The following is a 27,888-nucleotide window of genomic DNA, read 5'->3' as shown; positions in this document are numbered from 1 at the left end:
CAAGTGTGTCTATTTCTAATACCCTAGAAAAATGATGTGTATTCAATGTTTTATAAGTTGGGTGATGTTTTATAAGTTGGGTGATGTAAATCCTTGTTATTTGAAAAACCTGCCTCATTTAACCCTATCTAGGCCGGGGTATTTTGGGAGTTCCTATGGCCGGGGGGGGGGGGGGGGGATGAGGGCCTCCCAGCCCCCCCTAAGATCTCGGCCGTCGAGATCTTAGAATGGCATACAAGAGTGAGAAAGAGAAATCTGCTTCGACAAGAGATGGTCGTATATTTGCTCTTCTCAAAACCACCGGCAAGGATGGAAAGGAAATCATAAAGCTCCTTACAAGCGTCCATGATCTGGAAAATATATGACACTGTTTGTTATTTTTATCAGGCATCCCCCTTTTTGGAATGTAACACTGTAAGGTAATTGTATTTCTTACTCTTTTTACTTTTTTGTTAATTCATACACATTGTTGTCACTTAAATTTATCACTTATAGTGTTGTACTTGTGTCATAATGTTTGAAAGAAATGTTTGTAATTCGTGCAATAACCAATACCTAATACAAAATGATGGTCAAATACCAGTTATTACGAATAGGTGCATATCTTGTGAATTTAATGAAAAAACAAATTTTGACATTCCTAGTCGTTCCAGTTATTATGATAATCGAGAATTTTCAACCTTTACAAAAGAAATGTGTGATAGAAATCTTCTTTTATTAATGCATGTAAACTGTAGAAGTTTGAAGAGGAATTTTGATCACTTAGAATGTTTTCTCAACGATATAAATTTTGAATTTTCTATCATCGGTATTACTGAAACATGGCTTAAGGACGACGATAATAATTTTCTAACCCTCCCAAATAATATATTAATTTCTCAGTCGCAATGAAAAGCGTGGTGGAGGAGTAGGCTTTTTTATCAACAATAAAGTTGCCTTTAAAAGGCAACCAGATTTGGATATATTTAATGATGATCTTGAATCAATGTTTATTGAAGTGTTTTGTAAACAAAAAAAACTTATTGTAGCAGTTGTGTATAGACCACCAAGTCAATCAATTGTAAATTTTATAAACTGTTTAGAAGTGCCTCTAGAAACGATTGTAAACGAAAGGAAGGACTGTTTTCTGGTAGGAGATTTCAATATTGACTTATTGAACCACAGTGCTCCTTACACTGCAGACAGTTTTATAGATGTATTATCAACTTATTTACTTTCTCCCCTAATATCACAACCAACCAGAGTCACACATGTATCCAGTTCACTGCTTGATAATATTTTTACAAATATACCTGAAAAAAATTTACATTCTGGCATTTTAATCTCCGATATTAGTGATCACCTTCCTGTGTTTACAATTGTTGATACAGATATAGACGTCACCGAAAAATGTTTTTTTAAACGTTTGTATGATGAACAAAATATAATTGGCTTTTGTGGTTTATTGAGAGACACAAATTGGAATTTTCTTGATAATTTCACAAATGTCGATGCTAGTTTCAATGCCTTTATGGATATTTATACATCCTTCTTCACACAAAGCTTCCCAATTAAGAAATATAATTCAAAAAAGAAAGGTAAAATCAATAAACCTTGGTTTAATCCTTCATTAAAAAAACTTTGTCAGAAAAAATATACTCTTTTACGAAATTTTTTGAAAAACCCTACACAGCAACGGGAAACTAATTACAAAAGTTACAGGAATTTCGTGAAAGAGCAAATTCGAAAACCTAAACATGAATACTTTAACTCCAAATTTAACAATGTACGTGGAAAGATAAAAGACACTTGGAATGTTATCAACAAAGTCCTTAATAAACCAAAGCCGCGTACACAATGTGAACAGATGGTGAGCAATGGTCGTGAAGTAGAGAATAAACAATCCATTGTAGACATGTTTAATGAATATTTCAGCTCTGTTGGACGTAATGTTATCAATAATGCCCCTAGTAGTAACAAAAACTTTTGTGATTTTTTAGGTAACAAAAACAGCCATACAATGTTCTTTAAACCAATAACAGGAAAAGAGATTTTAGATATTGTGTCCACTTTTAAAGAAAATAAAAGCCCAGGTCAAGATGCTATTACTGTTAAAGTTTTTAAACGATCAATTAATTTTGTCTTAAAGCCTCTAGGTAATATCTTTAATAGGTCTTTGGAAGAGGGCGTATTCCCAAATAGACTAAAAATTGCTAAAGTTGTTCCAATTCACAAAAAGGGTGAGAGGTCTTGTTTTGAAAATTATAGACCCATTTCTTTATTATCTGTTTTTGCAAAGTTATTTGAAAAACTGGTGTACAAGAGACTGATTTCTTTTATTACAACCAACGAAATTCTCTACTCTCCGACAGTTTGGTTTTAGAGAAGGCTATTCAACATACATGGCGCTTCTTCAATTTACTAATAGAATTTCAAAAGCTTTTGAGCATAGAGAATTTCTAATTGGACTTTTTTTGGATATTTCCAAAGCGTTTGACTGTATTAATCATGAAATATTGTTAAAAAAATTATATCATTATGGTATCCGTGGAACAGTTTTGAAATGGTTCGATAGTTATTTGAGCTACCGAAAACAATATGTATCTTTAAACAATTATAATTCGAAAATGTGTACCATAGATGTAGGAGTACCACAGGGATCGGTATTGGGTACGCTACTTTTCCTTTTATTCATCAATGATCTTCAATATGTCAGTCAATGACTTTTTTGTATCTTGTTTGCAGACGACACAAATTTATTTATCTCTGGTTATAATATCATAGAAATGATCTCTACTTTGAATCTTGAACTTAAGTCTATTCATGAATGGTTCACAGCAAACAAGCTTGTACTTAATCTGAATAAAACATTTTATATGATCTTTAAACCCCAAAATAAGAATATAGATGACGAAAATATTAAAATATGTATAAATAATTATGAAATTCAGCGAACAACCAATACCAAGTTCTTGGGTGTCTATATAGATGAAAATCTAAGTTGGAGTATACACGTTAATGATATTTGTTCCAAAATTTCCAAAAGTATTGGTGCAATGAATCGTCTTAAGAATGTAGTACCCAAACAAGTCTTATTAACTTTGTATTATTCAATGATCTTGCCATATATCTCTTACTCCTGTATTGTGTGGGGACACTGTGCTGATTACCTATTGGATCGTGTTTTAAAATTACAAAAACGTGCAGTCCGTATCATGAGCAACGAAAATGCATTTTCGCACACTGCTAATCTTTTTAAAGATCTAAGGATTCTTAAGATCACTGAATTGTATGAACTACAGGTTGCTATATTCATGTTCTCATATTTTAAAAACATCTTGCCTTCAAATTTTAATGAATCTTTTAGGCTTAACAGTTTTTTCCATTTTTATGATACAAGGACCAGTAGCCATTTACGCTTGCCGTTATACAAATATCAATTTTCTCGTACAACTATATCTTTTGTAGGAGCAAAATGTTGGAATGACATACCAAATGATATAAAAAATATGCCCACTTTATCGTCTTTCAAACGTAATTATAAAATGTACCTTTTCTCTCGATCACAAAACAATGCACTTAAATGATTTTTTTTTTTTTAACCAACTCAAAAATATCAAATTACTTGTTTGTTCGTTTGTCTGTTTTGTTTTGCTATTTCCTTTAAAATATTTTAATTCATACATATGTAACTCAATAATTTTACTGATATCCTTTCGGGGACTAGCCCGTGATAGGCCCTTGGCCTTTGCTAGTTCCATCATACTCTCAATCGTTATGTTCATGCTTTTGTTTAAATTTTGAATACTCTCGTTTGTACTTGTTTTGTAAATTTTGATTGCATTTGATGTTTTTTATTGAGATTATGAAAATAAATGAACTGAACTGAGATGGGGCATAATCTACAAGATTGTATAGTAATTTATTTCATGCGAATCGCTATTAAGTGATTATGCTAATTCATGCGTAATTAGTATGCGAAATCATACTTTTTCCCTCTAACTCCCTAAATAAAGCTCCAAATGTACTAATTTTTGGTATAGAAACTCTTTGTGGTGTCCTTAGCAAGTGTACATGAAAAAAATTGTGATATCAAATCATTTTCTTATGTATTATATTGTTTTTTGCAATTTCTTATGTATTTCTTTGTTTTTTTTACCTTTTGTTTTTCATTGTTTTTTTTCAATTAAATTTGTTGGGGACTCTTCTGTGATCATAAAAAGCATAAAATGAATACATTTAGACTAAAAAAAAATAAAAATAATCGTACATTTATGAATTTTGGATGAAAACACAATTTGCATTGACTTTGTACACGAAATCACGTTTTTGAGCAATTTTCGGTCTGACATGCACTTACATAATGTTGCGTAATTTCGGAACCACGTACCCGGGTGACGCAAAATTGGTCTCAAAAGTTGCGAAAGACTTGAAAGTAAAAAGTCAGCGAGCGACGCGGTCAAAAAAATTCGCACGATGAAAATATCGCGCGATTCATTGAGGGGGGCCTCCGAGGCCCCCCCGGCCTAGATAGGGTTAAAAATCATGACCTGCCATAAGAACAAGTCACTATCATCAGTAATTAGCACATCTTACTGTTTGCTATCAAAATAATGTCAATCACTTGATTAGCAGCCATACCCCTTTTTTTATACTGACTTGCTGATGCAAGGATTAGCAGTATCTTCTAACAATAATTTTTTTTCATTTCATAGAATGCTCCCCTGATAATGTTACTACATCTCACCTCTAATCTTTCTAACGTTGGGCCGTAGTTTGACCTGATGTTGACCCCGTTCTTCCTGATATCCGACCCCTGCATGACCCATGTACCCCTAGCCTTCAGCTCTGAGGTGGTGGCGGCCAGTGGCTCGGCAAGGAGAGGATCTTCAGGATGGTACGTGGTGAGTCCAATACAGAGGGAACCTGACCAATGCCTGGCTAGTCTGTCAATTTGAACCTGAAATGGTTTGTATTAAACAATACAATAATAATTTACAGTAAATTATGATGATACTTGACTGTTTACATAGCACTTGATACACTGTATTCTGCCTTGCCTGAGTACAATGTATGTACTCTCTCCACTCCCTGAGGAGCATTCCGACAAGACTTTCTAAACTCCACATGTTATGCAGATTTTCACATCCTATTGGATATCCATTTAAAACCTGGGTTGAGAGTGGCAAAAAATAGACTGATGCCTTACCAAAGGACCCTAGGATTTCAAATCACATGACCCTCTGATTACAAACCCAGGTGAGAACAGCTATAGCGATGATTCCGCAATAATGATAATACAATATTCTTGTAAAGCAAAATTAAGTTCAGATCAAATCAGTTAAAAATCTAATTTGAACTTACAGTCTTACACAAACAAAAGCAGCTTGCTTGCAACTAGACACTTATCCTGCAAGGGAATTTGACTACAGGATCTATTCTGTACAGTACAATTCAATTGAATTCAGTATCGATTTCCAATGTATCAAAATGATACAAGCAAATACAAATAAAACTTGCTACTGGACACTTATGCATCTGTGGGATCTAAGCCCATCCCAGGACCTAATGGTTCACAGCCGAGGGACGTAACCACTAATCAAAAACGTCTTTACAGCATGTGCTCGGATTCAGCACTGATAGACCTACCTCAAAGAAGTCTCCTTCTATGAGTGGTTTAGAGCTGAAGATGATGCCGTTGTTGAAGGCATCTGTCCTAGTGGCCTTTGAGGAGTCCTCAGAGAGTGAGACGTTGCAACCGATGCACGGGTGGAACTTGTGAGGCAGACCTGGTACTGTGGAATGGATGTCAAGAAAGGAACGCTGGTTAAATGTCAAAATATTTGACAGCTTTACATCTTTTTAGGGTACCAAAGTGTGACATCATAAGGAAACACAAATTTGGCATTTCATGATGAACAAGTGGAATGCCTCTGGCCGTCTCACCTGCATCACGCGGTTCAATATAGCAGCAGTGCTGACTTTGAATACTACTCTAACTCGCACAAGATGTTCAGTGATACATGGTTACTCTTATGTCCATTTTTTATGAACTAGACCAATAAACTTACAGAGATATGATGGTTATTCAACAAAAAAACCCAACATGGCCAAAATTCATTGACCTTACATGACCTTTGACCTTAATCATGTGACCTGAAACTTGAACAGGATGTTCAGTGATACTTGATTACTCTTATGTACAAGTTTCATGAATCAGATCCATAAACTTTCAAAGTTATGATGGTAATTCAACAGATACACCCAATTCGGCCAAACTTCATTGACCTTTGACCTTGGTCATGTGACCTGAAACGCGCACAGGATGTTCAGTGATACTTGATTACTCTAATGTCCAAGTTTAATTAACTAGACCAATAAACTTTCAAAGTTATGATGGTAATTCAACAGATACCCCCGATTCAGCCAAAGTTCATTGACCCTAAATGACCTTTGACCTTGGTCATGTGACATGAAACTCTAATAGGATGTTCAGTAATACTTGATTAACCTTATGGCCAAGTTTTATTAACTAGGTCCATATACTTTCGAAGTTATGACGTCATTTCAAAAACTTAACCTCAGGTTAAGATTTGATGTTGACGCCGCCGCCGCCGTCGGAAAAGCGGCGCCTATAGTCTCACTTTGCTTCGCAGGTGAGACAAAAACGTCCGCAGCCCAAATTTGGTAAAAATTAGTTTAATAGGGCCCCAAAATAGGACCAAATGAATACCTAATAAACCCTATTAAAGTCTATGCATCGGTGGCCTAGTTCTAAACATAAAAGTATTTTTTTACTCGAATTAAGGTGAAAATTATTAAATTGTCTGGGCTTAATAATGGACAACCTAGATAATATTCTTTCATTGAGATCCATGGGTTTTTTAAATACATTTCAGTGGTGGTTAAAAAGATTTGAAAGTAAGATGAACAGGACATTCATGTCCAAAAGAGAAGACCATGCTTCTGCCATTTCCAAAAGAAAATCCACAGCAAGGATTTAAATGATAACAATGATGCTAATGTTGTTCTTGATTATAATGATAATGATGGTGGTGATCGGTGATGACAATGATGATGGTAGTCACAAAAAAAAAGATTATCATGATATTGGCAATAATGATAACGATGGTGATTATGATGATGGTGATGATAATGATGATGGTAGTCACAAAAAAAGATTATCATGATATTGGCAATAATGATAACGATGGTGATTATGATGATGGTGATGATAATGATGGTAGTCACAAAAAAAGATTATAATGATATTGGCAATAATGATAACGATGGTGATGATAATGATGATGGTAGTCACAAAAAAAGATTATCATGATATTGGCAATAATGATAACGATGGTGATTATGATGATGGTGATGATAATGATGGTAGTCACAAAAAAAGATTATAATGATATTGGCAATAATGATAACGATGGTGATGATAATGATGATGGTAGTCACAAAAAAAGATTATCATGATATTGGCAATAATGATAACGATGGTGATTATGATGATGGTGATGATAATGATGGTAGTCACAAAAAAAGATTATAATGATATTGGCAATAATGATAACGATGGTGATGATAATGATGATGGTAGTCACAAAAAAAGATTATCATGATATTGGCAATAATGATAACGATGGTGATTATGATGATGGTGATGATAATGATGGTAGTCACAAAAAAAGATTATAATGATATTGGCAATAATGATAACGATGGTGATTATGATGATGGTGATGATAATGATGATGGTAGTCACAAAAAAAGATTATCATGATATTGGCAATAATGAAAACGATGGTGATTATGATGGTGATGATGATGACGTTGCTGATAATGATGAAGATGGTGAAAGGTGATGACAATGGTGACAGTGCCTTACCTGTTAGAATGGTTTCAATTGGTACTGTTGGTGGAGGCAAGATGAGTTGATTTTCAGAAAGTGTCATTGATGAATCATAGACAGATATCTGTGCACATTGTCCATAGAGATCTATCACTACGTAAACATCTGTCATAAAAACAAATAAGGTAGGTACAAAACAATTAATAAAACATCCTGAGGCCAAATGCGATTTGCCCCTTTAATGTAAAAAAAGTCTTACAAATGAACCCCTTTGGTTTTGATACAAAATATAATTTGGGATGAACTCATAGGTATGTAGAATCTAATTCAATCCAAATATTCAGTTAAAGTATTCGTCACCATGAAAGGAAAAATAGTTCCTGGGGGAAAATGGGGTGCATAAAGCAGATTGAGCGAGTGATTACAAATGGCTTTACGATAACTTGAATTTGAAGTGTTTCAGATGGATTTATTTATCCATTCAAATCGCATAATAAAAGTGTACATAAAAAATCAAATCATGTATGAAGTCGTGACTCATGAGTACCTTTATGAACAGCTTCATCAAACATGCATTCTAACAGCAATATGACAAATATAAAAACATTAAACTTAATAAAAAACAATAGTACCTTCAGGAATGTTGGTGAAAGCCACACCCTTGTCAATCCCATCTAGATAGAAATGAAGGGCTCCCTCTTCTGTCCTAAGGAGACCTATTCTTTGACCTTCAAGGAGTGTGTCAAGGTCAAGTGAGTATGTGTGGTTGACTGTAAAGCCTTCCTGCATCAGAGAAGCCCCACTGAGAAACAGAAAATGAATGTGGTATTACGGATTGACGCCATTATCTCATAGCGCCCTCGCTCAAAGGAGAAAGGAATATGCATAAACAGAGTTGTCAGAGAAGCGCCAGCTGCAGATCACCAACACACATAAGGCGTTGTCTTCAGTCTCAAAGATGACGATGGGATGACAATGACGAATAAGGTCTATCTGAATATCATCACATTCAAAAGTTACGACAAATTCTTGTAATACAATTAAATTGAGGAAGTAACAATCTCACAGACATAGGGGGAAATGTTGATTATAATGACTCTAAGAATACGCATGTGTAATATGTTGGGATAGTTGACAACGTGGGTGTAGACCAATTGGCAATACAGTGTTCTTCTTACCTGAGCATCCATGTTTCTGATGCAAGGTCCGTCATTGTACTTGGAAAGTCCATATCCTCTGGCTTCTTAGTCGTTACACCTGAAAAGAAAACATTGTTTGACAGTGTGTATCATTGGACAAGTCTGAAGCATAGGCCTGTATTACATAATAAATAAGGTACAATAATGTAGAATAAATGCTTTCTTACCAATCTCGATAGATCCTGACCACCTATCAACCATCTTTTCCACGCAGATGTCAAAAAGCTCTCCGTTGGTGAGTGGATAACAACTCATCACGACAGCTTCGTTGAACTCGCCCGCTGGATTGGCCCGGAATGCTCTCTTCCCATTGTTGCTGATGGTAGCGTTCTTGCCATGCTTCGCATGAAACCTCTGCTGGGGGTGGGCGGGGCTCTCAACGGTGAAAGTACTGGATGGGGTAATGCCGTCTCTCACAGACTCTGCTTGCATCCTCTCTGTTACAAGAAGAAATGACAAGAGATACTTAGAGGCAACCAAAATTAACTTCAAATCTAAAATATGACCAAATGAACTAGTTAATTGAATTTAAGTGCAGTAAGCATTTGGATATCAAACAATGTTTCACTTGATAAATTAAAGTCATTCACCAGCAGCATTTAGCCTTACAAATTTTTTTATGCCCCCAAAGACAAAGTCTATAGGGGGGTTGACATTGTACCTGTCCATCCATCTTTCTGACCTATCTTTGTGGTGGTCAAATACAGTAACTATAAAAAAATAATAGATGGGTTTTGATGATTTTCAGGGGAGATAAATCACACTAAAAAATACAGGTGAAGCTTTGATTACAAGTTGGCACAGATTTCCACAGATTTCCATCACAAATGCAAAAGATAAATTTTCTTATGTAGTTCCTTTTCCATTTATTTTATTTTTTTTAATTTATTTTTACTGTTTAATAAACTTGAATCTGCTGAATTCTATACATTTCCCTGTTTATTAATTACTGTACATTTTGCATAAAGACTTAAATGCTTTTATTTTTTTCTTCAAACCATTATGTGACTAAAATAGTCCAAATGACCTACCTCCAGGGTCAGCAATGGTGACCTTTGCCGCTTGACCATACAGATCTACTACCCCATAGAGACTGGAGGTCACATGTGAAGCCGCGACCCCTTTGTCCACGCCATTGAAGAAGAAATGAAGGTCTCCGTTTGGTCTTCTGACAACTCCAACCCTGTCACCATTCTGTGTTGAACAAAAAGTGCAAAATTTCAAGGTTAAAATAGACTTGGAAGTTTTACTTCACTATGACTAGGCGTTGTGGCGTGACCTTGTAATACAAGCTGTGTTGAGAAGTAAGAATTGATTCATAGGTTTGGGGTTTGAGCCCTGATCATGTCTTTCTGATGGTGACGTTAAAGGTCGGTCCCAGACGTAAATGATCATATATGATTGATACACGTCTATAAAATCTCAAACACATACACTTCAGAGTTAAAAACAAGGCAATTTTTTCATGTTTTCTTCCATCTGTACTTGTTCCAATGTCAATGTTCATGTTACCTTCTCATCTCTAACGCTGGTTAAAAGGCATACATACAGTAACTTTTGATATTGTTTCTCTTACTTTTTTCGACAAATAAATTATATAAACAGAAGAACAGTAACAGCAAATCAGAATTGATCTTCCACATTTGCAATCCTCTGGGTTATGGAGCCCAGACTGCACGCAAGGATTTATGTGATTTTTGCTTAGCCAGGGCTTAAAGTAATCAAACGTCATGACCATGGATGCACTTTAGATTTCACCCCTCATTGACCTTGAGATTTGGCATGCTCTTCCCCGAAAAGGATCAAAATTTGAAGCCTGCGGTGATCGGCATACCTTTAAATGGTCCATATCCGTGGCATACTCATCAATGATGTTGGTGCCGTTGTGCATGACACAATTACCGGCCAACATCCATGTACCACTCCTGACGTTGGTCATCGTTGATGGGAAGTCTGAAAAAAAAAAACCCAAAATCAAATGAAAACAATAGAGTAATTGGGTAAATGTCTAAGGTCTAGAGATTTTACTGTCTGCTTGAGGATCATCAAGATGAAGTGACAGTGGTGCCCTATCTATCCATCATAGAAGCTTCTCCTTCTCATATGGCAACTGTGTACACAACCCTCAAAAAAGGAAAGGATCATTAAAAAAAAATGCGGGTAGGATTATAAAGTATGTGTACGTTGTAATCCTGTCTGCATTTTTTTGTCAAACATGTGTTCACGTTTGACCAATAGCTTTACGCTGTAGTGATAATCTTGCAACCTTCATTGCTTCTATTGGAAAGCTTTGGGGTGATGCAGGAATGAAGGACATGCTGGCGGAATCCGATATGTATGCCCCAAACACCGTCGAAGGCATGCTTGCTGCTAAACAATTTCACTGGGCCACGAGGGGCCTCACACGTGCACATGAAGCCCTGGTCCAGGTCTTGATAACCAATTCATGAAGTGGATTGAAGATAAGATTTCTCATTGGACTTCATACATATACAAGTAAATGGAAGGCTATAAGATCAAAGAATACCCTGAGAGATAGGATAGGAGATAGGAAAAAATGAGAAGGAAAGTGGAAAAAATGAGTGTGAAGGTAAATGTGTGTGATAGTGTGAGAGAAAGGGTGGAGGGAGAGGGGAAAAATAGATAATGCAAACAAGAAGGGGGAAAGGGTTAAAAACCAAGAGAAAATAGAGAAGAGGAGGAAGAGGGATAAAAAGAGACAAAGAGAAAGGAAAGAGATGGAGAAAAAAGAAGAAGCAGAGGATGAGAAAGAGGGAGAAAGAGAGAAAGAGGCACAGAACAGGAAAGATAAAGAATAAGCATATTTTTCTCACCTAGATTACATGGAGAATGAGTTGTCACGCCAAGCTCCAATGACCCTGCCCACTTATCAATCATCTTATCAATTTTAACTTCAAACATTTCATTTTCTCTTAAGGGTCTATTTGTCAAGACTACTGCATTGTTGAAGTCATCCATAGCCCTGGTTGAGAGAGAAAAAAAAGAGAAATTTGATCAAATATAAGTGGTCAGATCCAGGAAAAAAAAAAATAAAAAAAAAGGGGTTGGGGGGCACATCTCAGTTTCAATGTCATTTTTACATTATAAATTTTAATTTCGCTTCTCGAAAGGGGGGGGAGCGTGCACCCTGTGCCCCCCCTCCTGGATCCACACCTGGTTAGATAAATTCTACAATATGACTTTGCAACAAAAATCTTTTTCATGTGTCAGCACAGTAGCATTGCCAAAGTCACAAAAATCACAAAAAGCCTGGATGAAATAATCAAGTGAAATACTGAAACAGCATAAATAACAGATATTAAATAATCGATTATGAGAGAAAACATTCAACTTCCCACCACAGGGGTCCGTTGCAGAAAGTTAAACGCAAGCCAAAAAATCAATTGCAAGTCCCATATGCGCGCTGTTGATTGGTTGAAAATCAAGTTGCGCATGATTTTTAGAGTTGCGATTGATTGCGACTCTTTCTGCAACGAGGCCCCAGATCTATTACTCATTGACATTGCATTAATGCAGTCATAAGCAGATGTTTAATAGGCTGTGGGAAAGTGAATATCTTGTTCTATTGAAAGCTGCTGCAATTATACAGAATTCAATGATCCTTTGAATATCTTGTATGGTATTCTTTTCCATAAAGGCGTGTGCATCGTTTTGAAGAGCAAAACAAATTGACTACATACAAAACAAGAAGTCTCACCTTGGTCTATGTGCAGACTTGTATCCATTGATGATCTCGGCATGTGCCCCACAGATAGGATGGAAAAGAAGTGGTTCTGACATCATCCTATCTCCATCTAAAAGTATAAAAATAAACAGCATTGATCACTTGTTGACAATAAGTCCATAAAGTAGTGTCTCATGAGAAACTAAAGGCTACTACACACCTTACGGTTGGTCTGTTACCCGAATTTGGAATAAATCGTAGTAGAATTTGATGCTAATATTGAGACATGGAATTTCTTACTGTGTAGTATTCTAGATCATCGTCCGGATACCTATATGTATGTTCAAATCTATGACAATGCTGTCATCCTTACTAGAATAAAAGTGAATTGAATATCTAGTCGAAATGTCATCATATCAATTGAATGATTGGCTACAATTTGAAACTTATTTGGCCTTTACTCCAAAATAAAGGCTTGCAATCATCCAAATTTGTTATATTAGTATTCTTTCAGTTAATTTGAACCTCAAAGAAATTCCCATTTTCAGAAAATGTGCAAAATTATAGTTGTTCGAAAATCAGATCGTGGTGTGGTGGCCTTTATCTCTAACCTATACTAAATCTAATACACACAGGAACCACTGATTCCATACAATTGTAACAGGTCAAAATGAACTGTTTAATTGAAATTCATATATTCTAATAACTCTTAATCATCTGTCTGTAAGTAATTGATGTCTTCACAGGAAGTAGTAGAAAGTAGAAATGTTTATCAATCTTCATGCTTTTTAAGAAGTATGATTCACACTCTTTCTGGGTAAGAGTGATGCTAAATGGTCTTTGGGTCAAATCATTCCAGAGCTATGAGCTCTTATGATGTAGATAATTATGGTCAAGGCTTAGCATCTGTGAATGGAGAGTGATAACTGCACAAAAGGGAGAGAGGATTTTACTCCAAGTCACTCCTGCACTGCACCCCATTCATGGGGCAGGCAGAGAGGCTTCTTCTTTTTCGGGTAGGAATTATAGGTAAGATAATTTTGTCAATTCTGTTAGTTTTGAACAATAGTTTATAAAGTTGTTTCACAATGTATTTTTTATTGTTTTGAATAAGAGATTAGATTATATCAAAGTGCTATCTTTGCTAGCATAGCATTAGTAACCTCACAATGAATTTGATAGGATTTGAACTGCCAGAATTTTATACAGAAATGTTAGACTTAGATGTATGGTTCAATAAGAAATTGTTTTTACTTAAAGAAGAGAAGAATAAAAGAAATGAGATCATTTTCAATAATAGGTTCATCCATTTGAAAGGACAAACATATTATAGTGAAAAGCTGTTTTTGAAGAAAATTTATAAACTACATCATGTTGTAGATAAAGATGAAGTCTATCTCGACCTTTCAAAAAATGGGTTTGGATCGTTTTGAAATAGAAAAGATACTCGAAATTTTTAATAACATTCCATACTTTTGAATGGACTCGCTGAAAAAAAGAGGGACAAAGTTCCAAAGATAGTGAGGTAATTTTGGATTTTCAATCAAAAGCAGGACTTTTGACTTGCAAGACATCACATCAAAAAGAATATATGATACTCTTGTAAGTATGAAATCGGATATACCCCAAGCATTTAAAACACTTGAGGAAAAATATAAAAGATATTTATGATATTTTCCTAGGACCACGAAAATCGACTCTGAACAGCAGACTCAGAGAATTTCAATTTAAAATATTACACAATATACTATACACAAAAAAAATATTTATATCTATTCAAAATGACAACAGATGATTTATGTTCATTCTGCAGTAAAGAAATGGAAACATATGATCATATATTCTTTTCATGTGATAAAATAAAAAAACTACATGTATATGGAAAGAATGTGGTAACATGCTTCAACTCCCTATCATTACAAATATAGATAAAAAAAGGTGTACACATAGGCGTGGAAGGGTCAACTAAAGGAGAGGCTCAATTATTAAATCACATAATAATCCTCATAAAGTACATGTATACGATAGTAGAAACACAAAAGATCCACCGACCCTTAACCATATTAAAGAAAAAATACAAGATAGACTTGAAGAAAAAAACTAGCTGAACAGAGAGGTCTATTAACAAACCATTTCAGAAAATGGGACAAGTTTGTTTTCTAGGGATGCTTGGGCTAAGAAAGTTCAAGCATACAGTTATTAAACACTCTAAATGCGAGGGAGATGGTCTGGTCCTATGGTCACACTCCTCTTGGAGGGGTTCGGGGCGGTCATTTTGGGGTGGGCTTTGTATCTTTGAGGTGCATTGTGGTTCCTTCTGGAGTGAAAAGAAAAAATGAATATGCTGTTTGCTCCAGAGGGAGCTATGGCGCGCTCTTGGGGAAATGGATCCCGCTTCTGGAGTGACTAGTCTTTTATCTCTCTCTGGGAGGGGTGTGTTTGGGGGCCGGAGTGGCTCTTTTGCATTTGGAGTGAAGATTCAGGTGCACAAGTTAGATCATGTTTGTGACTCAGAATGTACATTGAAATGGAGGGTAGCTAGGGTTGAGGGGAGGGAAGCAGGCCGCGCTTCCTGGGCTTGGATGGGATGTGGGGGGGGGGCAGTTGGGATGGGAGGGTTTACTTCGTTTACTCATTCAGTTCAATTGCATCGCTATAAAATTTTTTTGTCATATCTATTTTTTTTCCTTCTTTTTACAGACTTAAATATTTGTTCTTGATGACTCGAATATTATCTGTATTTTTTTTTGTGTGTACAATTTTTTTTGCATAATGAATAATTATTTATTTTTGAACTGAATATTTTAATAAATACTATTTCAAAACAATACAAAAAATTATCTGTCTTATTTTAAAAGGGTATTGTGAATTAAATAATTAATTAGCTATTCATCTGTCTTTGTTACTTCAGATGATTTGTATGTCATCTGTTACATTTTGTATTAATTAACTGTACTTGTATACTTAATTGTAGTTAGTAGATAAACATAAAATGTGTTCAGTTCTAACCTTATAGTGAAACGATTTAGTAAAATGATTTTTAGAGTTGAGGATTTTGGCTAAATTGATTTTGGTTAATGAATTGTTAATTGAATGTTTCAGTTTTGTGTTTTCAGAGTAAATGGTCACAATGGTTACTTACTATGTGTAATTGTTATTTTCCTTTTAAAGGTATTGACATGACATTCGTGTAGCAGGTGAGGCTATCACAAGAGGAAATATGGTCCTCTAGGCCAGATTGCCAGGGTGAGTGGTTATCATTTATAAACCACTGTATTTCAATGCTAATTTGTTGGCATATTTTAATTGTTTGGTAAACTTCACCTAATAGCTGTATTTCATTTATTTGTTGGTAGAGTTATCCATAACGATGGAGGAACTGAATTTGTGATTAGACGAGTTGAATTCAGGCAAAATTGATTACGTTTAATGAATGGATATAGACAGCATGTTTATCATTTATCATTACGAGTCTACTTGACGTCATATTGATGAATGTTTTATCTTAGAGTCACAAGCAAATATATGTATATTTCTATTTTGTGCATTTTCAAACGTTATCATCATTCTATTTAATTGTTTTAATCTCATTGATTTTGCAGGTTTTTTTCATCTTTTGTTCTTGTATTTGGAATTTTGTATATAACTATCCATCGATTATTAAACGAACCGAAACACAAGGAATGGTGTCGTGTGTCATCTTTCTGCATTAGTTTCCGTGTGTTACACAATGAAACCTTGCACGGGTGTATAAATCATCCTTCCAGTTATTTGCTTGCCAGCATTCAATATCAATAGCATGAACAGTGGTTTGTACATACATCGTAGTATATCAGACATACTGCATTCATTAGCATGAATATAATACATTGAAATTATCTTGACTGGTCTTTGAGGAACCATTGAATATGTTGCCTGCGACAGATGTACCAAATTATGAATATATATATCCTATGGCTTCCCTCATAGAAACAATCCTCACTTTTTTGTTAGAAACAAAAAATCCTCCACAAAAATTAAAAATATATCAAACATAAAGGCACTAAAACTTTGAACACCATTTTTACTGTATTAAACTATGTACAGGAGAATAGACAAACAACTTACCTCCAAAGACGAAAGGTAACTCTTGTTCAGCGAGCGATTTGAGATAATTAAGATGCATGAGTCGTCTGTCTAAGGCTGCTAACATGGTACTCTGGTGATGTTCTACGATGGAAACCTTAAAACAGACAGATAATTATATTAAAATATACAGAGAGAAAGCAAGAGGAGAGAGAGAGAGAGAGAGAGAGGAAGAGGGAGAAAGGGGTTGGAGGTAATAATATGCATGAGTCGTCTACAATGGGCCTAATTCACAAAGGTGGTTTTTAAAACCCACGGTTGAATCCATGGTGTATGCAGATTTCCTGTATAAATTACGCTTAATTTAGCGAGTATCGGGCGCGTGTATAAAACATGTCCAATGCTGATACGCGCATTTGTCACAGTGCGCCAAATTGACGCCTGTTACCATGGATAGATACGCTATTTTATTCATGAGTCCACAAAATAGCGTATCTATCCATGGTAACAGGCGTCAATTTGGCGCACTGTGACAAATGCGCGCATCAGCATTGGACATGTTTTATACACGTGCCCGATACGCGCTAAATTAAGCGTGATTTATACAGGAAATCTGCATAAACCATGGACTCAACCGTGGGTTTTAAAACCACCTTTGTGAATTCGGGCCAATGTATCTAGGGCTGCAAACATACTACTCACATGATGTTCTACAATGGAAACCTTATAAGCGACAGAGACAGAGAGATGATTACATGGTATATCAAACTTTAGAGAGAAGGAAAGAAAGGGGAGAGGAGGAAGGATTTGAGGTAAAAAAAAATAAGATGCAAGAGGCATCTATCTAAATAATCTATTGCTGCTAACATGGTACTCTGTGGATCACAAAACTTAGCAAAGATCGTAGAACATTTTTCTACGATTGATTCCATCGACTACAATGTACGATCAATCGTAAAAATCAAGCGTACTATCAATCGCTCACTTTTGTCTCACTGGACCCTGTTGAGGTTCTACAATGGAAACCTTACAAGAGGGACGAAGACAAAGATTATGACACATGTGTACATTAAATGAGATAGAAGGGGGGGAGGGGAAATCAGCCTCATTAATGATTGCTAAGCTTCATGTTACAGGGCCCAAGAATCCATATAGAGATTGCAGGGGAAAGTGGACCAGAGATTTGTTGCTGTATCTTAACAAACAGGGAAACATACATGTAGTAAGGAGAGTGGGCTTACCTGTACTGCCATGCCATAGAGATCTACAACCCCATAGATTGTACTGGGTACGTCTGAAGCCGCTAGGCCTTGGTCGCGTCCATTGATGAAGAAATGAAGATCACCCGAAGTCTTCCGTACAACTGCTATGTGATCTCCTACCTACATTTAGGATGAAAATACAGTAATCAATACACATTTTTAGAGTAAAGATTAAAATTAATCCAGTCGTGAGTGGATCTATGGACAAGACAGTAATTGAGACAGTGTGTTCGATGTAATTCTACTACACGTCAATTGCACTACGCACAGAAATTAATATTACACAAAAAATGAATGTTTACGAGTGCAATGGACAGAATACTTAATGAGGTGACAGATGAAATGATCCATTCAACGAGGCATGGCCGAGTTGACTGGATCATTCATTTCATCTTTCACCAAATGAAGAATTCTGCCCATTGCATGAATGAAAAGAACATTCATTATTTGGTTTACATGACACCTAAAAATAGATTCTTTTTCATAAGAAATTTGTGAATTTTGATGCAAAATATGCTCATGCAGTGCGATCTTGGTCTATTAATTACATTCACGTACATACAACATGCACACTGCAAACACGGGTGGTGCCTGCAGTCTGAGTGGGCGCATGCAATAGACAAAATCGTATGGTTCCAAAATTGCATGATGACTGGATCTAATATTGCACGGTTTATGACGTCATTGTAAAATGGGCTGAATGATCGATATTGACCAACCAATCAAATGACACCTAGTAATCTAGGTGTGATAAAATTTGTTTTGGAGTATCGTACATCAAACAAATATTTTTTTATAAGAAGTTTACTCACCCCTAATTCATCTAATGTGCATTCACCATACTCTCTCTTGGTTCCTTTTCCATTGGATAAGATACCACCTCCACTCATCATAACAGTTCCTATCAAATCAAAACAAAACAATCAATTATGGATAAACAACAAGATTAACAACAAGAAATATTCAAAAGAAATTTCAAATCCAACAGTTCTGATATCATTACAAGATTTCAATCAACCATCTCTCCATCAGCTCAACCCAAAGAGTAACATTCGGCAGTGACTTTGTAAGAAATGTAAAAGCACCTTGAGCATTTCACAGAGTGGATTTGGTGTGATATAATTCCAATATATTTATTATTATTGTCAAAATTTAGTAGATAAATCTGCTATTCCATTACCTTGTAAATTTCTATATAATGATACCATAACCACAAGTATTAGGATTTTATCTAAAAAAAAGAAAAGACAATCAACCTTTATGAATTGTGCATGCATTTACTGTGTCGTATAGCCTACATGTGTGCACAAAGTGAAAATCCCCCAGCCATACATGTAGTTTTGACATTCTACCCGTCCAATATTGTAATAAGCATCAATCGAATCAAGTACATTGGAGAGTTCTTATAGACTACCAAAGTGTGACATCATCCATTTTGTATTTCAGATTTTTTTTACCATAATCGGTAGATCATGATGTACAGGTAATACCTCCACAACCAAAATTTTGTGGGAATCGATCCATGATAGGATATGACCTTGTGAATCCATCATTAACCCCATTGAGCTCAATGTATTATTGACCTGGTGGGTGTTTCATAAAGCTGTTCGTAAGATACGAATGACTTCACGCACGACTGGTGATCCTTTCTTGTGCTATGTGATGTCCCTATGTAATTGATTTATGACCTAAGAACATGCTCCAGTCGTGCGTAAAGTCGTTCGTAACTTAACGAACAGCTTTATGAAACACCCACCAGGTTCTAAATGTTTTGACTTCAATGAAGCTGTATATATTCATGACGTCATATCCTGGGCTTCCATGGTCCAATTTCCACCGAATTTGAGTTTGCCCTGCCAAGCTAAGGTATAAATAATGCTGAAATACAGACCTTCATTGAGGAGCGCGATTGCGCTGGCGCTCCTACCGCCCTCCTAAAAAAATAGGGAGAGCAAAAATCACGCTCCTAAAAAAAAAAAAAATTTAGTTGAAAACTATCGGAAAAATGAAGAATATTCACCTCTTTCCTGACTCTGATTTGAATTTGAACTATTGTAGTCCCATATGTATATTTTCATGGCAACACCATTGAAGTCTACATGTGGGACTACCATATTTACCGAGAGAAAGCTCAAATCGGAGTCGGGAAAGAGGTGAATATTCTTCATTTTTCTGATAGTTTTCAACTAAATCAAAATAATTTCAAGGAATAATGGAAAATAGATGGCCATTTCATGGATTTAAAGATGTAAAATGTGAAATTTTAGGAATTTTTTTTCTTAAATTTTTTTTCTTTGGAAGGAGCGTGATATTTTGTAAACGTATTGACCCAGGCCAAGTTTCACCACAGATTAATTAATAGCTACACAGCTATTGCATATACGATGTTACGAAAAATCTACAATTTATCATACATGCATTGTATTAAATTGGTTTGAGCTCCTCAAGGAGAGTGATTCTGAGAAGCTCAAATAAGGAGAGCGATTTATTGAGCTCCACGAAATTATAAAATTGAAGGACTGGAAATACAAAAAAGGTCACCACTTTTGTACTCTTTTATGGGTGATTATTATGAGGGACATTATCACAGCACTTACCTGTGTGGAGGTTTGTCATGGTGGCTGGGAATTCGAGAGTATCAGGGTTGTGTGTTGTTACTCCAATCTCAATAGATCCAGACCATTTATCTATTAACTCATCAATACGGATCTGTAGTGGCACGGGAATAAGAACACAGATTTTAAAGGGAATTCACAAATTCGCAATGTTTACTGCAGTTAACTGTTCATTCTTTCATTAGTCTAAATGCAGCTCTCCTCGATAATTATGTAAAATCATACAGAGGGTTATTCTGCAAGGAGTAATGCGGGCATTACTTGGGGATTCGATAAATATTGTTAACAAATGCAGACCAATTTACAAGATCCCACCAATAATATAGTAGTAAACTGAATTGGAAGAATGCAAATAAAATGGATATTTATCAGAGTATTTATTTTAGAAACCCAACAATTTATTCTTTATTGTGAAAATGCTTTATAAGCAATGTTTTCCAAATTGATTTAGTTATAGTCACCTCAAATATTTCATTGCACCTCAGAGCTCTGTTCGTGATCACCACACCATTGTTGAATTCATCCATTGCATTGGTCCTCTCTGCAGTTTTCCCAGAATTCTTTAACCTTATCATGGTCCCGTGTCTTGCGTGGAAACACAACGGTGTATTAAGCGATGCTGCGGCAGCCGCGACAGGCTCGTCGGAATCAGTACTGTTCACATCCGCATCAATGTTATTATTCTCCTGCTCATTCTCACGCTCATTGTCCTCGTCATCGTCGTCACAAGAATCGTTATCTTCATCGCCAACTGAACTCTCCTCCTCGTCTTCATCCTCCTCATCGTCGTCTTCATCATCATCTTCGTCGTCATCGTCGTCGTCATCATCATCGTCATCAACATCACCATCATCATTATTGTCACCATTCTCATTGTTCTCTTCTTCATCCTCCCCTACACATATCAAGTCGTCGATGTATTCTCCACATGTATCATCTGTATCAGAGTCTGTATCCTGACAGGAATCTAGTTCTTGGTTGGATAGGGCCATTTCACTATTGTTCATTTCTATAACTATTAAAAGGCAAAATATAAGGGACATATGAGTTCAAATGGTCAATGCAATTATAACAGTATTCATGCTAATTATATTCCTCTTTTCATATTCTTTCTGGTTGTCTGGCATATATTGTATACACAATCTATATGAGCAGTCAAGTCACTATAAAGTCAACAATTACATTCACATCCTACCAGGTACCCATTTGCTAGTTGGCTTGAGAACTAATCCAAAGTACTTCACAGATATACACGTACAATTGTACATTTGATTCTGGATTGCCTGCATACAGTGTACATGTATGCACAATTACATATCAACTCCCTGGAACATATGTCAGCGATGTGCAATGAAGTCATTGAAATTACAAAGCAACCAATAGCTTTCACATCCTACCTGGCAAATGGTTACCACTTACCAGCCCACTCCAAACTATTACCTGGTTTGGATTGGGCTCGAAAACAACAAAAAAGGTGAAAATCTTGATTCTTTTCAAGATAAATTTATGCATATCAATATCCTATATCCAAAATCCATGTCACATTCATCAAAAGTGGAAAGTGTAATGTCAAATTCAATAGTAAACATATTGGCTCGTATTTTGAAGTCAGGTTTAACTTTAACCGTGGTCTAACTCTGTGCTAAAATTATGGGAAGCCAAATGTTTCAAAATTGTGTTTACATTGAATGCTTCACATGTTTACTGTGCTCTTTACTAATTCTTTAATGGTAAAGACAACTGTCATATTTATCCTTCGCATGCAGTTAATACTCTATTGGGAGCCAAATGAGCTGATACATTGAAACTCTTCTGTTAAAGATTTATGTAACAACTGGCTTTCCAGAGTTAAACCACAACTTAAAGCTAGAGTTTAAATTAAACCTGACTTCAGAATACGGGCCATTTTGATTGGTGACTCCATCACAAGGAAATCTCTTGAACACACCCTTATTTACTTTCAATCTCTTTTGTTCTCACCTCTTGGGGAAGATACCAACGTGACCTTTGTGCACTTGCCATACAAGTCCACCACAGCGTGCACCTTCTTGGGTAGATTGCACGCAGCGATGCCCTGATCAACACCATTCAGGTAGATCCGAAGCTCACCGTTCCTCTTCCTCTGCACACCAACCCGGTCTCCTAGGGCACAGGCATCAAGGTCACAGGCATATTCATCCAGGATGGACTCACTGTTGCGCAGAACGGTACATCCGGAGAGGATCCAGGATCCCTCGCAGAGTGCTGTGGCACTGGGGGGAAGCTCCAGGTTGTCCGGGTCCAAAGAGATCACTCCTACTTCAATGGATCCACTCCATGTCTCAACCTTAAATACATGTACAAGAATTTATTTATTTATTTATTTATCTATTTATCTATTTATCTATTCATTTATTTATTTATTTATTCTTTCATTTATTTATTTATATATTTATTTATCTATATACTTATCTATTTATATATTTATTCATTCATTTATTTATTTATTATTTATTTATTTATTTATTTATAGCTATTTTCTTAGAAAGGGTGGTCTCTTAAGTACTGGTATATAAAAACAGATTTTTTTTTCGAGAGAGCCCTGTATGGTTCGATTTATATACTAACAAACCTAAATTCTTTCTATATAATTGCAAACATGCAAAGAATTTTGGTTTCCCTTGGAACATTTCTCCATTGAAATATGTAGGGGAAGGCAGGGTAAGTTGTGACACTTTTTGCATTTTGCATGTTAGAATTGATATGACTAGTAATATTGTAGAAATAAGTACCTTGCCTTTAAATTTGATTCTTGGGAAATATTTTTCACCTATAACTTTCTACCCCCACACTGAAAGTCGTTGTGACCTTTGAAAAAACTGATGTCAAATGGCTCAACTTGCCCCATCTGTGGGGTAAGTTGTGCCACGGTCTGGGGTAAGGTGAGCCACAAAAACTATGTATAAAATGTACCAGGATGTCAATTTTTCATTTAAAGTCTTTTCACTTGCTAATTCTCTATAAATACATGTACTAACATCTTCTAAAAGTAAAATAACTGTCATGTGAATTTGCTGCTTTCTGCCTGCATATCAATGGCTTTTTATGCTTTTTTAAATTTTTTAATATATATTACCATAAGAGTTACCATGGCTCAACTTGCCCCATGTTGGTTGGCTTAATTTAGCCCCGTCCTAACTTTTGGGGATATTTTCACATCCACACATTTCTTATGCATCCATCATGTAAAAGACTATGACAAGAGTGAGAATCAATACCTGGACTAACAATATTGTTCTTATTTCTATAATATATTTAAAGACGTGTGTGGGTAAAAAGCACTTATCTATTTGACACCCTTTTTTACTTTTTTGGCTGAAATTTGTATTTTTCCCTCTAAAAAAGTACTTTTTGTTTCAAAGTTGAAAACAATGTGAATTCTCCTCGTACACAGACGGCTCGCTATCGTGCAGCCACCATTGGGGGACTTGCAATTCAAAATCCTCCCGTCAGGGCTCTTCAATTTTTGTCTTTAATGAATAAAAATTTTGAAAATTAACGAGACCAAAATGCAAATTAATATTCCCTCTTGGCATTAATTACCAAAAAAACAGAGAAAATCAAGTTAAAATGAACAAAAACAGTGACTTACCTCGGCTGTCGCGCAAATTCATTTCCCCGTTTTATCCGATCTTAAGTATAATGGGGGGACCTAAAGCTACGCACTTTGTTTTCAAACAATAACAAGTGGAATGCCTCTGGCCGTCTCACCTGCATCACGCGGTTCAATATAGCAGCAGTGCTGACTTTGCATACTACTCTGACTCGCACAAGATGTTCAGTGATACATGGTTACTCTTATGTCCACTTTTTATGAACTAGACCAATAAACTTACAGAGATATGATGGTTATTCAACAAAAAACCCCAACATGGCCAAAGTTCATTGACCTTACATGACCTTTGACCTTGATCATGTGACCTGAAACTGGAACAGGATGTTCAGTGATACTTGATTACTCTTATGTACAAGTTTCATGAATCAGATCCATAAACTATCAGTTATGATGGTAATTCAACAGATACACCCAATTCGGCTAAAGTTCATTGACCTTTGACCTTGGACATGTGACCTGAAACACGCACAGGATGTTCAGTGATACTTGATTACTCTAATGTCCAAGTTTAATGAACTAGACCAATAAACTTTCAAAGTTATGATGGTAATTCAACAGATATCCCCGATTCGGCCAAAGTTCATTGACCCTAAATGACCTTTGACCTTAATCATGAGACCTGAAACTTGCACAAAATGTTCAGTGATGCTTGATTACTATTATGTCCAAGTTTCATGAATCAGATCCATAAACTTTCAAAGTTATGATGGGAATTCAACAGATATCCCCAATTCGGCCAAAGTTCATTGACCCTAAATGACCTTTGACCTTGATCATGTGACCTGAAACTTGCACAAAATGTTCAGTGATGCTTGATTACTATTATGTCCAAGTTTCATGAATCAGATCCATAAACTTTCAAAGTTATGATGGGAATTCAACAGATATCCCCAATTCGTCCAAAGTTCATTGACCCTAAATGACCTTTGACCTTGGTCATGTGACGTGAAACTCATGCAGGATGTTCATTGATACTTGATTAACCTTATGTCCAAGTTTCATGAACTAGGTCCATATATTTTCTAAGTTATGATGACATTTCAAAAACTTAACCTCAGGTTAAGATTGCGATGTTGATTCCTCCAACATGGTCTAAGTTCATTGACCCTAAATGACCTTTGACCTTGGTCATGTGACATGAAACTCTAATAGGATGTTCAGTAATACTTGATTAACCTTATGGCCAAGTTTTATTAACTAGGTCCATATACTTTCTAAGTTATGATGTCATTTCAAAAACTTAACCTCAGGTTAAGATTTGATGTTGACGCCGCCGCCGCCGCCGCCGTCGCCGTCGGAAAAGCGGCGCCTATAGTCTCACTTGCTTCGCAGGTGAGACAAAAACTGTCCCTGTTTTAATATTTCAACAAATAATATTTCACTAAATTGTGGCAAACATTCTAAAGATCATTAACCAAGAAGAAAATAACGTAAAACTCACTAATTCGAAAATCCCGCCATGTTTTCCGAACACCTCTTGATTTCGCTGCAGAGCTACCAAGTCTCACGCATTATGCGTGAGACTCAAGCATTTTGGACTCTTCTTCATCCCCTCAAATCTCTGTCTCACGCAACTATCACAGCCTATCCCCATATACATTGTACACAATGTCTGTGATCTCACTCAGATTCACAGAAAATCTCACGCATAGCTGGTCTTTGAACTTGGCATCTCTGTCGCCGTCCAATGTAGAAGGGGTCCTAAAGCTATGCACTCAATTTATCATGCAAAAAAATAGTATCTCCTGTGCCTCAATTTCTAAAATATATTCAAATTATTATAGGCTAAAATGAAATTAAAGCGAATATAACTCCAAAATTTCAAACAGTTGCTGGTTTTCTCTGCATTTAGAGATTTACTGCAGCCTCTGTAAAAAAATTGAATAGGAATCGTTCGTCACTCTGCAGTCACAGTTCCACACACAGAGTGCGCATTTGCCATAGCATGCGCGATGAATGGTGCGTAGCTTTAGGACCCCCTACCATACATAAACATATGGCCATTGAGTCCCCTGTACAGATCGCGCTAGAACTTCGGTCTCTGTATTTGGTGAGTGACGCCAACGGAGTTCAGCTGAAAAACCAACAAACAGAGACCGAAGCTCTTTTTGGTCTATTTTATTGCCATCTGTGAACTGCAATATAGGCTAATAGGTAAGCTTGTAACCGATTCCATTCGATTTCACCACAATCGGCGATCACTTGCCAATCTTCGATCATGCCCCTTGAAGGAAAAAATTGGATAAAAAAAATCGGCATAGATCTAACGTTAGTTACAGTGCGTGATCGTTCAAAACATATTTCAAGATTGTTTTTGAGGTGCTAGCTATTTCGTGGTCACATTAATCAGTAAGAAAGATGCGGTATTATCTCTGATGATGTGGTGATAGTGGATGCCGCCGTGAAATTTTTAAAGGTCGTATTACTGACAGAGATCACAGCGCTACTCTCTTACATCATTTATGATGATAGACTTCTTCTCTTCAACCTCTTGGTGATAGCGGACGCCGCCGTGAAGTTTTAAAGGTTGTATTATTGACGGAGATCACTGCGCTACTCTCGTACATCGTTTATGATGAAAGACATCTTTTCTTTAACCTCGTGATGATGGCGGACCCCGCCGTGAACTTAATTAAGTCGTATTTATTGACGGAGCTCGTTGCGTAACTCTCTTACATTGTTTATGGTGATAGACATCTTCTCTTCAACCTCGCGGTGATAGCGGACCCCACCGTGAACTTAATAAAGTCGTATTATTGACGAAGTTTGTTGCGTTACTATCTTACATCGTTTATGATGATATACATCTTCTCTTCAACCTCGTAGTGATAGCGGACCCCGCCGTGAACTTAATAAGGTCGTCTTATTGATGGACATCACTGCGCTACTCTCTTACCATGCTTACATCGTCTAAGATGATAGTCAACTTCTCTTCAACCTTGTGGTGTTAGCAGACGCCGCCGTGAACTTAACAAGGACGTATTATTGACAGACATCATTGCGCGACTCTCTTACATCGTAGGATGGGGGGTCGGGTGTTCGGACACTTATCTTTTTGAAGCCTTCTTTTTTTTTTTGTCTGTGGATTACACTAAAAATATGAATTCATTACTTGTAATCATTATCTATTTTGTTCTTTGTAATATTTCCGAACGTTTTGTACTAAAAATGATGAAACTTTGCTTGTAAATTTTTCCAAATGACATTCTAAAATTGATCGTCCGGACACACAACCCGTCCGGATACACAACAACTGGGTATACTAGATCAAGAGATCATTCCAATAATCCTAAATAGCTAGCACCTCACATAAAAATACTTCTGAAAGATGTCCCACCGATCGTTTATTGACATGAGAATTAATTTCATTTTATTTTCCTTTGCTCGGAAGATGCGTCATTCGTTTATCTTTCTAATAAAAATCACTAAGTTTTATTGTAAATCAGTAACACCTCAAAACACTTTTAAAACGTTTCAAACGATCGCGCATGCGTGTTGTTGGCGACTTCCATTAATCCAATGCATTCGTCTTTGTGACTTTGTCAGGAAGATGCGCGCAACCACAAACAA

The 27,888-nt window shown here is 36.2% G+C and overlaps 1 protein-coding gene across 1 annotated transcript in view; it reads right to left on the bottom strand.

The window, feature by feature from the left end:
* Positions 1-27,888, bottom strand: part of LOC121427416 (neuralized-like protein 4) — a 45,507-nt gene that overhangs the window by 14,898 nt on the left and 2,721 nt on the right. Inside the window, exons 2-17 of the mRNA XM_041623795.1 lie at positions 22,644-22,989; positions 21,125-21,678; positions 20,646-20,757; positions 18,861-18,949; positions 18,028-18,168; positions 16,829-16,943; positions 12,755-12,851; positions 11,871-12,019; positions 10,871-10,989; positions 10,068-10,230; positions 9,204-9,473; positions 9,016-9,094; positions 8,470-8,639; positions 7,874-8,002; positions 5,629-5,774; positions 4,727-4,939 (exon numbers count right to left, since the gene is read on the bottom strand). Coding sequence (XP_041479729.1) covers positions 4,727-4,939; positions 5,629-5,774; positions 7,874-8,002; positions 8,470-8,639; positions 9,016-9,094; positions 9,204-9,473; positions 10,068-10,230; positions 10,871-10,989; positions 11,871-12,019; positions 12,755-12,851; positions 16,829-16,943; positions 18,028-18,168; positions 18,861-18,949; positions 20,646-20,757; positions 21,125-21,678; positions 22,644-22,989 — 2,892 coding nt within the window. The remainder of the gene's footprint in view (positions 1-4,726; positions 4,940-5,628; positions 5,775-7,873; positions 8,003-8,469; positions 8,640-9,015; positions 9,095-9,203; positions 9,474-10,067; positions 10,231-10,870; positions 10,990-11,870; positions 12,020-12,754; positions 12,852-16,828; positions 16,944-18,027; positions 18,169-18,860; positions 18,950-20,645; positions 20,758-21,124; positions 21,679-22,643; positions 22,990-27,888) is intronic.

The sequence above is a fragment of the Lytechinus variegatus genome, chromosome 14 (genome assembly GCF_018143015.1).
Source record: "Lytechinus variegatus isolate NC3 chromosome 14, Lvar_3.0, whole genome shotgun sequence".
Lineage (NCBI taxonomy): Eukaryota > Metazoa > Echinodermata > Echinoidea > Temnopleuroida > Toxopneustidae > Lytechinus > Lytechinus variegatus.
The sequence above is the reverse complement of the archived record's forward strand: the minus strand, read 5'-3'. Positions and strand labels throughout refer to the sequence as shown.